The sequence below is a fragment of the Pyxicephalus adspersus genome, chromosome 4 (assembly GCF_032062135.1).
Source record: "Pyxicephalus adspersus chromosome 4, UCB_Pads_2.0, whole genome shotgun sequence".
Taxonomy (NCBI): Eukaryota; Metazoa; Chordata; class Amphibia; order Anura; family Pyxicephalidae; genus Pyxicephalus; species Pyxicephalus adspersus.
In genome coordinates, this window is record NC_092861.1 from 97935632 (window position 1) to 97951683 (window position 16052).

The window sequence follows — 16052 nt, forward strand, 5'->3', positions numbered from 1 at the left end:
ATCTTCGTTATAAATGATATAGAGTTTGGGATTAAATGTACCATTTCTGTGTTTGCAGATGACACCAAACTGTGTAATGAAATTAGGTCCATACACAATGCCCCTGATTCATCAAGCAGAATCGGATTATCGGTCGCGCATTCGTATTCGCGATCCGAAATCGATTCGCGCTCCCTATTGTGAAGTCTGGAATCCGGCTGGCAGTGAGGCGAGTGTACGCGCACACTCGAGTCCGGACCGCGGTAATCCGCGATCGATGGCCGCGCGTACTTTCGCGCTTCCAGTGAGCGCGGATTTTATTGATGAATCAGGGGCAATGTCTATATTCTACAAGCAGACCTGAATGTACTATTTGATTGGGCAGCCAAGTGGCAAATTACATTTAATATAGATAAAATTAAAGTTATGCACTTGGGGGCTAAAAACATGCGTGCTTCATACTGTCAAGGGGAAATTCATTTGGGGCAGTCAGAAATGTAAAAGGATCTGGGGGTTCTGGTAGATCAGACTTATTAACAGCAAGCAATGCAAAGCTGCAATTACCAAAGCTAGCAAAGTACTTTCTTCTATCTAAAGGAGAAAAGACTTCGAAGATCCAGACATAATCCTGTACAAAGCATTGGAAAGACCTCATCTGGAACATGCAGTCCAGTTTTGGGCTCCAATTCACAAAAAGGACATTGTGGAACTGTAGAGAGTGAACAGAAGGGCAACCAAACTAATATTAGTAATGCAAGAGCTCAACTATGAGGAGAGATTAGCTGAACTGAATCCAGCCCTGAGAAGGACCAAGGCACAGAATCTTTTCTCCAGAGCCACTGATGGCGAAGATGTTGTGCTGCTGGTTACAGCCAGGTTGCAGTCCTTGGGCACAACAAAGTGGGCAAGCACGGTACCAAATCACCAGGCTAGCTAAATAGCCAGGGCTGGTTAAGAGGCTATTTTCTGATTGGCCAGCAGCATGGACGGAGTTGATAAAGCTTAGAAACAGGGGCACGCCCAGCTTCAGAACTGCCCGCATGTGCAGGGGGGAGATGCCTGTGCTTTAGTGAGGATCAGGTAAGTGTGACAGTTCTGGCATCATGACGTCACTCAGGGGGAAGTTTCTTCCCCTTTGAGTGACACATAGCTGCTCATGCATGCGCGGTCCAGAGCCAGTAAAGTTAGTGGTCTGTGGGTCCAAAAAGGCTGGCAACCACTGCTTTAGGGGAAGTAGACTGAGGACACATTATGGGAGACTGCAGGGGATCACTTCTAATACAACCTTATAGAAATCAATGCTTTTTGCAACCCCCTTAAAAATCACTTTTTATTTATTTTTTTTAATTAGATGCATTTTAAGAACAAAAAGAAATGGAAAAAAGATGGATGAATATTTTTCCTTTCCTAACTTTAAGCATCTAGGCAAGGAAAACAGAGAAAAGAAAAACTACTTTGTTTATTAGTCCTTGAAGACCATACAGCAAATGTATGCTTGTGTTCCTTGAGCCGTAGGTCAGGCACAATAAGTCTAGAAGGTACCAGCACCTAGCAAAATATTTATATTGAACCTGTGGGCAGCTTGCTTTGGAACAGAGTATCTTACAAGTAGAACAGCAATGCACACAGGACCTACAGGATCATGAGTGTATAATATGAATGTAAAAATTTGCTAGTAGGTTAACTGACTTCCTCCCAAACTTCTATGATCAAACTATGACTGTGGTAGGGGTTTTAGATTTGTGGAGCTCCTCTGAGGGACAGCTAGTGACATGACTTTAGGCCCTTTAAACGTTGTCACTATACGCATATTCTAAACAAACTGTAAAAAGTAAGCAATGAATTATCTCTAGAATAGAATCTTGCCAGGCTGTCTAGCTGCGTTCTAATGTAAACAGCTAGTTGTTTCTAAACTATTTGTAATGCATAGAGAAAATTTGGTCACTGAAGGATGACAGCTGTTATTGTTTAATGGTCTTCCAAATCTCTCAGTAACTGATATGTTAATGTCCTATCAGAACTTGGATTGCTCAAATTCCAAGTTTTGATCCAAGGTTGGAACTATCCAATCACCATTACTAAAGAACTAAAACCTGTTGTGATTTTGTAATATATTTGTCAATGGCTCATGTACATTAAAAGCATTTGGAGAACTCCATCTCTCACAGACGAGGATGGACTATTTATTCTGTTCAGATAATTTACTGTATAAGGTGGACACACCTGAGATGGACACTATGATTATATAAGGATCATTCCCCAATTCCCATTACATTATGTGATCAATATCCTAAAGGGGACTATGTTCTTTGGCGTTTCCCTTCCTTTTTACTCAAAAACCCAGAATTTCGCAACATTCTTTCCTCAGCTTGGTCTGAATATGTCCAACATAATGGAATCCATAGAGATAATCCGACCCTTTTCTGGGAAGCTAGTAAGGTCTTTTTGAGGGGAAAGTTGATTTTGTTTATGACAAAAAGGAAAAAACATACCCTGGCTAGTTTTCTAGAGGCATACGGAGTACTTAGACAAGCACAACAGGATTTGACAAAAATCCCTACTGCTGTTGCTATACAATGTTGGTATAATGCTAAGCACAAATTTGACTCTGAATTGTTGCAATACGAGCAATTGAAATGCAAATACTAATCCTTGGAGTATCACAAGTATGGAAACAAATCAGGCAAAATACTGGCGAACCTGGTTCATCCTGTTTATAAGCCCACGCATATACTGTACCTAGGTTGTGCACTTCCTCGGGGGAAAATGTTACTAACACCAAGGATGTTAATCATTACAAATGGTACACTATTTCCAAGATCTGTACTCCACGTCTACAGGGGATGTTTAGGATGGCACTGCCTTTCTATCGGAAGTGCAATTGCCTAGACTAGAACCTAGTGACCTCGACACTTTTAATGCACCAATTAAGACACCGGAAATTTTAGCGATTATATCTGCTCTGAAAAATGGTAAAAACCCCTGGCCCTGACAGTTTCACAGCCAAATTTTTTAAGATCCTAAAGGACTATATTGTAGATGACCTAGTGGCATGTGGGAGAGGAGGTGTTATTTTCCCTCAGGCCAAGAGGCTTATTTTAAGCTTATTTTGAAAAAAGATAAGGACCCTCGTGCCCCTGAATCTTATGGTCCTATATCTTTGGTAAATATGGATGCGAAAATACTGTCCAAGATTCTTGCAGATAGGCTGGCTAAACTCCTTTCCTTTCTCATCTCATCTTCTCAGGTGGGATTTGTCCAAGGCAGAGCAGCAGTGACTAAAATCCACAAGGTACTGGTGGCATTGTTGACTGCTAAACTCCATCCAACACTTGATTTAGCCATTAACACAATAGGCGCAGAAAAAGCGTTTTAAATTGTAGCTATTCCATGGTTATTTAAAGTTCTTGACCACGTTGGCATATGTGGCCCTTTTGCTCAATTTCTTTCAGTTATGTACAAATCGTCTATGGCCAGAGTGCATGCCACGGGATTTCTGTCCCACACTATTGCACTACATAGGGGGGCTAGGCAAGGTTGCCCCTTGTCTCCCCTCCTATTTAATTAGCACTGGAGCCGTTAGTAAGATATATGGACCAAACGCCACTTCTCCATGGTATACCTGTGCACAATGTTGAGCTGAGAACCGCATTTTTGCGGATGATATATTGATATTTACGGCCAATCTATGAGTAGATAGTACCCTCATTCAATCTCTTTTCAACAGATATGGCGGGTTCTCGGGTCTGAAAATTAATTTTGGTAAAAGAGAAATTCTCCCCTTGACTGTTTCCACATCTCTGGTTGATAAGTGGCAAAACCACAGTCCCTTCACGTCACCTATCTGGGACTACACATTGGTCGTGTACCCTCTTCTTTGTACAAATTGAATTACCCCCCTTTGATAGCAAAAATACAAAAAGAACCTAAATTATGGGAAAAATCTGCCCCTTTCCCTTATGGGTCATTGCTATCTAATCAAAATGATGCCCTTTTCCAAGCTTCTTTACCCGATGCAGACTATGCCTTTGTTATTACCACATACTGATGTTAATGCTATTAATAATGCTTATACCAGTTTTTTATGGAAAGGCAAGCGTCCAAGAATTAATATAGCAAAGTTATATTTGCCTAAAACTGGGGGGGCTTGTTAGTTTCCTAAACGTCAGACTATATAATCTGGCTGATATATCTAGACACGTGGTGGACTGGATCAAGGAAACCTCCTACTGTTCTAATATTCATTTGGAGAGTGCGCTGGAATTTGTGTGCATTGTTACATTGTAAAATATCTGCCCTTCCTCCTTCCCCATGTTGTATTATTCTGATCAGGAATACTGTAGCCACATAAAAAAATTTGGAAGGACATAAAAGGACTTTGGAAACAATTTAAGGTGCCAATAGGTGTGTCTAAATACTTACCAATATGTGGCAATACGATTTTCCCGCAAGCCTAATGCCATGCAGCCTTTAACGAATGGAGTAAAAGAGGAGAAATGGAGAAGAGATGTTGAGATATGTTTCACACAGATGGTCCTTCTAGAATGTCCCTACAGAAGCTCAGGGTTATTTATGCTATCCCTGCTTGGGCATTGCACCCATTATATTATGGTTAGTACATAACCTATTTGTGCTCCATGGTAAGCAATCTTGGGACGACTTTACAGCTCAATGAATTTGACCGAATATTGTCACTGTCCCCTTCAAATATTTCAAATCTTTATGCATATTTACTGCCCGTCTTCACAAAGTCCCTATCTGATACTAATGTGAAACGTTGGCACAGGGATTTTCCTGATCAAGATTTATTGGATCGTGCAGTGCAGGGAAAAGCATGATAAATTTAATCTGAAGAGAATCTCAATTCATTAAACTCCACTGGGCTTATAAGGTATTTAGGCCATCTAAAGGCGAAACCCATACCAGAGCGTGGCATCTTCAATACCCTAAATGTGACTGTTCATCTGCTTCGTTGTCTCATCGTGTATGGTTTTGCCCATGTATTGCTGAATTCGGGCGAAAAATGCTGTTATTGGTGAACAATGTGACGGGCTATGTTGTACTACATGACCCATCCCCTTTGCTTTTCCGTTATTGGGGCGACACGGTTCCTACTGTCATGCCTCAGACATCAAGGGCCTGGATAAGTGTCTGCCTATTACCAGCTAGACGCACTATTATGAATATGTGGGTCCAATCTCAGTCGCCTGAGGTGGAGCACGTAGTTCTATCCCAAAAAACTTTATTCCACTGAGAAATGCTGGAAGCTCAAATTCAAGGTTATTACGATATATCTCGTTTTCTGCAACAATGGTACAAATTTATACTCGAGAGACACAATTCTTGACAAATTTAAGTACTCATCCTGGTACATTTATAATGTTTCAAGATGATAGTGGCTTGTTTTACCAGGCCTATGATGTTTAAACCTGTTTTCACATATTGATATGTTGATATATGTATTTTGAGTGCTGGCACCAGGAGGCTATTTTGCCATGATTCTGTTTTGTAACATATGTGTCTATCTGCTCTTATAAGATCATGCTGTTAAATGTGAGATTTGTTTTCCCTTCCCTTCCCTACCCTTCCCCCTTACTTGTTGTTATTTGGTATATTATTTCTATGTTGTAAAATTTATTTTCCAATAAATAAAGTTTTTTTTTAAAAAAAATGAGTAGCAATGAAACTCTAATTCCTTCCTTCAGATTAATCTTTATACCAAAGGATGTTTATGCTTTTTTTCCTGATCTGTATTGGTCGAAATTCGTTCAGCATATATATTTTTTACATCTGTCTGAATAATGTTTCTACATTTTGTTCTACTGTTGGATGCTTTTTTATGTTCTTTGGGAGCAATTTTCAGAAAATTACCTTTTCTTCCAACCCAACAGCTTTGAGAGCTTTGCGTCCTCTGTTTGAAAGTGCCAGATTGATACTTCTCCCACTCACAGTTTTGGCAATTCTTATATCTGTTAAAGAATGGCATAATTAGTACATGTAATGTTTTAAATTGATATTCACAATTTGAATACACACTATTACACAAAAAAGTATGTCTTTTTTGTTTCAATCAGTTTTATTGAGTTTTCAGATGAAAAAACAAAAAAAAAAAAGAATAAAAGATAAACATGCAAAAGGAATCAGATATACAACATATACATCGTATCAAACCTAACAGTGTAGGCTTCATAGGAACAGACATATAGTACCAGAAAGCTGTATATACCCAAAAGAAAAATTATGACAAAACAGGCACGACAATCCTGAAGGGATGATATAGCACCTATTAAATCTGTACAAAAACAGCTACATATCCGCTAGTGGAATCGTATGGCACAGCATAGAAACCAATATTCTTAAACAACAGAGAAAATAAAAACAGAGACAGACACAGATAACAAATCAGCCCAAGGGGGAAAGGAGAGATGGGGGGGGGAATAACCCTCTATGCCGGGGTTGTGTTCCAGCCTAAAAGCCTGGAAACTAGATAAAATATGTATGGAATCGGGGAGAGTCTTTAAACCAATCCCAAGTGGACCAGGTAATTCTAAATTGTTCCAATCTATCATCATCCTCCGCGACTAGCATCTCCATATGGCGGATTTTTTCAAGTTCGGAGACCCAATTGGCTATAATAGGAGCAGCAGATTGCTTCCACAATCTCGGAATAGTAGCCCTTGCTGCCGTAAGGAAATTACGTAGGACCCCACCTTTGATGGATTTGAGCAAGCCCGGCACCATGGATAAAAGAGCTATTTCGGGAGTATTGGTTATGGTGGACCCAGTGCAGTCATTATACACCTGAATAATTATGTCCCAATAGCGATATATAAGCGGACACTCCCACCATATATGTAGCATTGTCCCCTTTTGTATGTGACATCGCCAACAACGATCAGATTGCGTAGGGGAAATTCTATGGAGATCCACAGGGCAATATTACCACCTGGATAGAATTTTGTAATTAACCTCTTGAGCTCTACAGGTTAAGGCCAACTTATGTGTTAGGGTAAGGTAAATTTTTCCCAATCATCTGCAGTTGCAAGAGAGCAACTTGCTCCTGTTTGGGAGATCCAGGGAAGCCAGTGGAGGAACCTGTCCATTGTGTAATATACTCCTAAGATGACGGCTGTCCGAGGCGGACCAAGATAAAAATGTGGAGGTACGCATCGCCGGGGGGAATGCTAGGTTATCAAATAGCGGTGTCATGGGTCCTGGATCCATCGACAACTTGCCCGCTCTGAGAAGGATATCCCAATTACGTAATAAATCCAATGTAAGTGGGGGTATAGGGTGGGCCGGCTGTATCAACGACCGGTCCACCCATGGCAGGGACCGGAGACTCACTGGAGATAAGCAATCTTCCAGGCGTACCCATTCCTTCGTCTCCCTGTTGTGAAAACCAGTCTATCAAACGCACTAAAACCGATGCCCTATAATAGGAAATAACGTCCGGGGCACCTGCACCTCCTCTATTTTTGGCCTTGGATCAGGGTACTAAATGTCAGTCTAGGGCGTTTCTGTTGCCATATAAATTTTAAAAACAACCTATGAATTTTATGAAGGTATGCGGTTGGCAAGAATATAGGGACCGATTGAAAAAGCTATAGCAGTCTGGGGATTATATCCATTTTAAGAGTGTATATATGGGCGAACCAGGAGAGAGGCAAGGAATCATATTTCTGAAGGTCAGATTGAAGTTTACTGTACATTGAGGAATAATTAAGGGAGAACAATTTGGAGGGATCCGATGAAACCATTACACCCAGGTATTTAATGGCATCAGAGCAGATTCGGAAAGGCACATTAGAACGCATGACTGACATTTGAGTAGAGTCCAAGGTTATATTAAGAATTTCAGATTTGGAACAATTGACCTTGAAATTTCTATGTGTACCAAATTCATTAAGTTCCCTCAGGATGGAAGGTATCGAGATATGAGGGGATGGTATATATATCAAGAGGTCATCTGCGTATAAAGAAATTTTATATTGTGTATCACCCACCTGGATCCCGTTTACATCTGGATTGTGGCGCAAGGCCACAGCCAAATGTTCCATAATTAAGGCGTAAAGTAAAGGGGAGAGAGGGCACCCCTGCCTCGTGCCATTCTTAATTTGAAAAGAATCAGAGAGGGTGCCATTAATCTGCACCCGAGCCCTGGGTGAAGAGTACAAAGCTGCGATTCTAGAAACCATGCAGGGGCCCGGGCCCACCTGGCGTAAAGCCGAGAACATAAACTGCCAACTAACCCTGTCAAAGGCTTTTTCAGCATCTATTGACAGTAAGCACGCAGGGATACCTGAAGATTTAGCGAATTGGGTCAGCAGGAGAGTCTTAATAGTATTATCCCTGGCTTCCCTACCATAAATAAACCCTGTTTGATCCTTATGGATCAAAGATGGCATATGTGGTGACAACCTATTGGCAATCAACTTGGAAAAAATTTTTACATCCACATTAATCAATGATATAGGTCTATAATTAGAGCAAACCGTATGGTCTTTGCCAGGCTTGGGAAGAACCGTAATATGCGCCTCTAAACTTTGTGGTGGAAACGGTGTATCGGCAGAGACAGAGGAAAACACTTTGGTCATGAAGGAGACAATATTAGAAGCGTTTAGCTTGTAGAACCGTGGGGTGAATCCATCCGGACCCGGGCTTTTCCTGGTCGGGGTTGCCTATAGGGCAGCAGATACCTCCTCCTCCGTAAACGGGGATTCCAATTGAGAAATCACCTCAGAATTTAAAGTTGGAAGGGCTGTTTTAGTTAAATATTCCTGAAGAGAGGAAGGAGTAGCTGGAGCAGTGTGTATGGACGGGATATACGTGGTGGATGTGCGCGGATGAAGACCCCTCGCCAATAACCTGCCACATTTATCCCCATATTGGTAGATCTTACGAAAGTGATCCCTATGGCGTTGGTGAGCCAAGTCGTACAGTTTCAAGAGATGGGTTCTAGCAGCAGTCAATTCTAAAAATACAGCAGGGGCCATGTTTTGTTTATGCAGGCGTTCCAGAGAGCGAATTTTATCGGAGATACAAGCTATATCCTGTGCCCTGATCTTTTTAGGCCTAGTGCCTTGTTGTATTGGAACCCCTCGAACTATCGCTTTCATAGTCTGCATAGGAAGGGGAGTGGGGTCCGAGGCGTGATCTCCAATAAAATTGGTTAGCGCATCAAGAACCACTTGTGCACAGAGAGAATCTTTGAACAAAGAATCATTGCATCGCCATGTCCATTCTCTAGGGCCCATATGGGGAATCTGAAATGAGAGGGACACTGAGGAGTGGTCGGACCAGGGGCAGGACTCTATGGAGGCAATTGGACACCAATCAAGTATGGAATGGCTCGCCAAGATATAATCTATGCGAGAGTACATATTGTGCGGGTGGGAGAAAAAGGTGTAGTCTTTGCTATTGGGGTGTAGACAGCGCCACATATCTATTATTCTAAAATCATGTAATTTAGAACGAAGGGAATTCAATTTGGAATACAAGATCGGGGTTTTCCCTGATGAAGTATCTATGCGGGGATCCAAAACACAATTAAAGTCCCCACCCACAATATTAGATCCCTCAGCAAACCCTTTCAGTAACTCCAAATTTTGAGAAAGGGCCGTTGTGGGTTGGTGATTGGGAGCATAAAAAGAAGCCAATGTAAATTTCCTATCCCAGAGGGAAATTTTTAAAAATTAATACCTGCCCTGAGAATCAGAGCGGGAAACTAGTATCTGTACCAGTAGCGATTTATGAAAAGCTATGAAATAGAAACTCCCCTAGTTCTAGATTCAGGATTGGAGCTATGGTGCCACAGGGGATAGTAGCAATTGCAGAGAGAGGGAAGTCTAGTGGAATGAAAGTGGGTCTCCTGGAGGATCAAGATATTCACCTGTGCTTTGTGTTGAGCATATAACAATTGAGAGCATTTGTTCGGGCTATTTAGACCTCTCATTAAGAGTACGAATTTTCAATGCATTTGCTGGGATATGTACCGAGGACATTAGGGGGAAGGGGCACAGGAAGGGGCGAGGCGGGCTAGAACCTCGACCGTGGGGTGAACAAACTAAAGCGGGACCCTAAAGGTCCCAAAACACTGCCCAAGAGGGCAGCAGGCCTATGTGGGGGAAGTGTCTGCGCGCGGCGGGGGAAGGCACACAAACAATCGGAAACAAACATGTGGTTCCCGCCCGGGAGAACCCGTAAAACCGTAAATAATATATAAAATAAGAACAAACTCTTAACATTTGCCCAATATACTAAACAATGAGGGACAACATCCCGGGTCCCATAATAGGGCCAACTAGGGAGGCGAGGGCAGCATAGCTCGTGCGTCCCCCTGTGAGCCCTAGATATAATCAACCATAAAATCTAAAGGGTATTCAAAAACAACAGTCTAACTAACAGCAGAATCTGCAGCGAAAAACATTAGAGAAATACCGCTCAGCATAGCTACCAGTACATGGAAAGTCCAACCGTAGAGGAGAGACGTCTTACACAAGATTGGATGTAATCCGGTTATGTTTGGCAGCATAGGCAAGGCTCCAAAGCATATATAAAAAAAAAACATTGACATAGAGCAAGCAGTTCACCGATGTCCTGCCAAAAATAGTCGGAGGAATCAGAAATACAACAGTCCAGGACCCATAATAGGGCCAACTGGGGAGGCGACAGTGATACAGTTCGCGCACCCCCCAGTGGACCCTAGAGTCAAACACAGGATCCAGGAGGCATTCAAGAAAAGCAAACCAACTAACAACAGGATCTGCAGCGATAAGCATTAGGTAAATAACGCTCAACATAGCTACCAGTGCATGAAAAGTCCAATCTTGGAGAGAAACTTCTTGCGCAAAGTCAGATGTAGTCCGATGATGCTTAGTAGCACAGGAACATAAAGCTCCAAACAAAGCAAACTGTTCTTTCGGCCAGGCACGGCAGGTAATAAAACAAATTAAGTATAGAGGTAGTCCGGTGGCGTTTAATAGCCTAAGAAACACAAAAAGGTTTAGAGTGAAAGGTAGAAATGCCAAGAACAGTGATGAAGGTTTCTTGATAACCAATAGGAATTTTGGCGAAGCCGATTCAGTTGACTAGGTTGTGGGAGGAGGAGTGGAAGAAAGATGACCCGCTGAGGTGCTTGGAGGATCATCAAACGGAGGTCGTGGGGTAGCTTGCAATGACGCTGGTTTGCTGGTGAGGAGCGAAGTCGCCGTGGGCCATTCAGGTAATATAATGTCGGGAAGACACAGATCCTGTACAATGTAAGGTAGATCAGACGGCTCACGAAGAACAAGGGTTCTGCCTCCAGATCTGATGATGAGATGGAAGGGAAATCCCCATCCATATGGGATATTGCGTTCACGAAGAACTGTTAAAAGCGGTTTAAGAGCCCTGCGAAGATCCAATGTATGTTTAGAGGGATCAGGCAGCAGCTGTATCTGGGCCCCAGAGTATTCAATATTTGGAAATTCTCTGGCTTTTTTCATGATATCTTCCTTGGTTCTGTAAAAATGAATCCGACAGATAACATCTCTAGGGCGTTGCGGGTTTATGCTGCGCGGGCCCAGGGTTCTATGTATCCGATCTATCTCTATATCGACATCAGATGGAACAGCAAGAAGCTTAGCAAATATAGAGTAGGCAGCTGCGGGATATTCTGCATTCGGTATGGTTTCAGGTAAACCCCGTATACGAATGTTATTCCGCCTATTGCGGTTTTCAGCGTCATCATGCAACAGATACAACATATTAATTTGCGTCTCATGGCGTTCCAAAATAGCCTCATGGGAAACTACTTGTGAAGAAAGATCAGCAGATTGGGTTTGTAGAGCTGTGGCATTAGTAACTTGTTGAACGGACTCACGTATGCCGTGGAACTCCGCCTTGCAACTCGCTTCCAGGCGCCCTATACTGTATTCAAGATCTTGCTTGGTGGGTAAGGCACGTAAGTGGGCTTTCCAGTCCCACTACTCTTCGGTGTCTGTGTTAGCTGAGCTATGGCTTAATGAAGTCTCTAAAGAGGGCATCAGGCAGGGGCTACGAATGGGGGAGACAGGATGTTCCTCTGGTAACAAAGAAGAGGAAGCTTCTGGACCTGGTTCAGATGAATCTTGCTGCAGTCCAGCCTTTGGTGAAGAGCTCCGACGGTGCCTGCTTGTCGGATACCATCACAAATTGAGCCCCTGGCTTTGGGGCCTTGTCGCGGTCCCCGCAGCCTCCTGGTGGAGGGATCACCCCCTCCGGGGCGTCCCTTCCTTACCCCTTTGGATTTTGGCCCCATTGGAGGTGGAAGAAAAGGCACAGTAGCGCTTACTCACACGGAAACCCCCATGCGGGATACGGAGCTAAGAAAGCAGCGTCCTACTCCGCCGCCATCAGGCCAGGCCCCCTAAGAATGTCTTTTTTAATTATTAGCCTATTGTTTTGTATGTAAGCAGCTATAAAGAATTATAAAATGACACACACAAATATATATATTCAAAATAGGAATATATGGAAAATAAAATTCTGCATCCAGTTTTTTCTTACCAACACAAGGTTACAGAACTACAATATTATACTCTTTGTTGAAACGTGAATTTGAGTGAAATGTTATACTCCTTCTACTTTGTCTGCCTCTTCACTAATTTGGACTCTGCCATATTTGCTCTAGTGCCTAGTTGCAACCAGTTCTACTACTCGCCTACCTCCTACTTGCAACCTCCTCACTCCAACTGCCCAGTCATACACCCCATTCCCTTCCAGCACTGATTTGCAAGTTTACCTTTACAACCTTTACAATTAGGGTTCACAATAGGGTTGGGAAAAATCAGCTTTCTGGAGCTCAGACACTCAAGGGGTCTAATGAATGCAATGTTTCTGAAATTATTGGGCAAGTGCCCACCCATCACATTGCCCTGTCTGGAAGGTTAAGCTCAGACATTTACCCGGGGGTTAGTGTTAGAGGTTAGGTTCTGTGTAGGTTAGCTTATGTTTAAGGTTAGGCATTGGGCAAGGTAGTTAAGGATATGCATCTTTTAGGAAGATGGTAAGGTTAGCCACCAGGTAGGAGGAGGGTTAGGTTTAGCTAAAAGAGCGGATTTCAGCACTTGAGGTAGGACAATCCAAAAAGCTGAAAAATTTTATAAGAACACTAACTGACCACAGCTTCTTGGGGAAAGAGGAATCTCACCCCTCTCATAATTCTCCAATCCCTTGTAGCCCTCCCTAGGGTCCTTTCCAGTTTTTGCTGAAGTAAGTATAAATCTTTTCAGGTATGGAACAATTCTCTATTTTGTATTAAATTGACCCCATTCCAGCACTGATCTGAGCCTACTCCCATTAAACACCATGATGCCGTCACTAGTATTTCTTTCTGTACTGTACTGCTGAAGTTCAGAAAAGAGTTTATATGTGCTGTATAGTTGCTGGGGCTTTCTGCAAGTTCCCTGAATAGGACCAATCATGTCAGCACACCTCCATTTTAGCATCTTGCATGAAGTAGCACAATGCATACCACCTAACTCCTACCCATCTAAACATCCCTCATGTTACATGAATACATATACCACATAAGGTACTAAACAGATTTTACTGCTAAAATTGTAAATTACCATCTGCATATTGTTATACAGCATTACATAACTATATCAGATTAACTAGTAAATATATTAAAGCAAATATAGTTTAAAATGTATGACCTTTGTCCATTGCCGTTAATATGTTATATATTTTTTAATAAAAAGTATGTTCACTGTAAAGTTATACATATTGACCTACCTTCTCTTGCTTCATAAAGATCAACTTGAAATCCTTTTTTGGCAAAAAAACATGCATTTAGGCTGCCAACCTGTTAAATATAATATATAAAAAGACAAAATGTGATTGTTAATTTGTGTAATCCAGTTTTCAGGGGGGCTCATGTAATTTAAATGTTGCATTCTACAAAAGGGTTAAGCTAAGATTCCATTGTTTGAAAGGTTTTATAGGTTTACATGAATTTGAGTGTCCCCAGACATATGTAAATGATAGCCACTAGTCATGCAAGTAGGTATGCATTTGTTTTTTTTTCTGGGATTTGGTGAAAAAAAAAAAACGGATTCAGGTAAGGAAACAAGCAAGAGCAGGTAAGAATAACTATGGTATATTGCATACTTTTTTGCCGTCTTCATTTACTTATACCATAATACGACATCCAATTCTATGTTGTGTAGCCAAGTTAAAGGAAATACCCAGCTTCTTTACCCCTCTGATTATGGTGTAGAAAAAGGTTACTTAGCTTCAATACAATTGAATATGTATCACTGGGTTATATAGAAGTTTTATCAAAAGTATTCTTTTCACTCTCATGCTTCTGTATTTAACTTTAACGGTTAACGGTAGTACAGTATTGAATTTATTTACTTGAATATATTGTTTAAGGCTGGGTCTACACGGACTGTTTCCTCAGCGTTTAACCTGAGGCTTTTAAAAGCTTATGTTTGAAATTCATCCGTTTTAAAGTTTACTTTTAACCTGCTGGAAAATGCTGAAAAACATCCATGCCGCATTTTGCCACATTTTACCGCAATTATGTTTTCAAGCATATATAAAGAAATCAAATAATGCGTTAACCTGCTTTTACTCAGGTTAAACACGCATTTTAATTTTTAAAACAAATGCAAGAAGCGTTATCTATATTGCTTAAAAAACATGCCTCAACGAAACCCCCTGTTGTAGATTAGCTCGTTGGAATGCATGGGACTTTCAAACAGGGGCTTTTAAAGCCTCAGGTTAAATGCTGGGGAACCAGTTCTTGTAGACTAAGCCTTAAAATGCCATAATTCTGTCCATGCATACAATAGTCTTGAAATACTAAAAGAGTCAAGCATATTCATTTCTAAAATTAATTTTGAATGTGATAATTAGAATTTTTGCTTAACTTAGTGATGAGAAGCTAATTTAAAAAAAAAATATGTTTGCAAAGAATAGCCAATTGAGTATAGGGAAATAAAAAAAGTTTGTTTTTTTTTTTGCTTGCACATGATTGGGTATCCTTGCAAAGTGGTATTACAGTGCAAACATCAATACAACAGTTCTGAATACATTCTTTACCTCCAATTAGACATAAAGGGATTAGTTTATTAAAATATGTTTGCCCCGAATCAAAAGGTTCCACTTATCTGCTTCTGATCATCATCTTCTTGATATCTGAAGCATATCCTTTGGGTCTCCTAATCTGTCCTAGTCACTGCATCTTTCTTATTCCACCTTCTTCTACTCTTGTGGTCTTTAAACTCTTGCCCTAAAGTTGTAGCTCCCTCCCTCCAATTTCATATATAATGTGATGTTCTCCCTGTTCCTTTTCATATTTTATTTAAAAATATAAAGTAAAATTTCACTTATCAAATTGATTAAAGTGAAGCATTCAAGTATAGTAAGCATGTCCTACTTTAGTATATCAAAACAATAAATACGACAATAATGTCCTGGATGGTGTGTAGTATAGTTATGGACTTTACAGAGCATGAATGAATTATATAAATATTCAGACAAGATAAAACCAAAGTTAAAATTAAAACTCTTTTTTGGTGAGTTAGTAACCACAATTACTTTAATACAATTTACAGTTTTACTTACCAAGCCCCCTCCAACAATAGATATTTTTTTCAGATCATCCATGACTGATGTCAGTTTAGACCCTGAGCTATCAGAGTGTCAGACTAGCAAGTCAAGCATTGTGTGCCTAATTTAAAAGAGTTTCAAATCTGCTGACATAACAATGATTAAAGTCTATGTTTGCTTGTGAGCACAAACAGACTAAAGCAAGCTAATGTTTAATTAAAGGTTGCAGCTTGTCCTTTCTTTGAGACATTCCAGTCTTTCAACTGTTGATACAAGGGTATTGTATGTGCCACCCTACCCCTCCTACAAATCACCACATACATCCCATATAAAAGGCTTGGTAAAAAAATATATTCTCATATTATTCACTATCTCTTTATAAAAATACACATTATATATACACATATTTGTTGAAATTAAATAAAAGGCAAATTCTATTTTCCTAAGTTTTGGATAGAGTGGGAAAGACTCATAACTCTTGCCGTTTTTTT

The 16052-nt window shown here is 40.9% G+C and overlaps 1 protein-coding gene across 1 annotated transcript in view; it reads right to left on the minus strand.

The window, feature by feature from the left end:
• Nucleotides 1-15707, minus strand: part of KMO (kynurenine 3-monooxygenase) — a gene marked incomplete at its 5' end in the record, with an annotated part of 82210 nt that extends 66503 nt beyond the window's left edge. Inside the window, 3 exon segments of the mRNA XM_072409090.1 lie at nucleotides 5851-5948; nucleotides 13738-13807; nucleotides 15577-15707. Coding sequence (XP_072265191.1) covers nucleotides 5851-5948; nucleotides 13738-13807; nucleotides 15577-15618 — 210 coding nt within the window.
• Nucleotides 15708-16052: the final 345 nt, after the last annotated feature.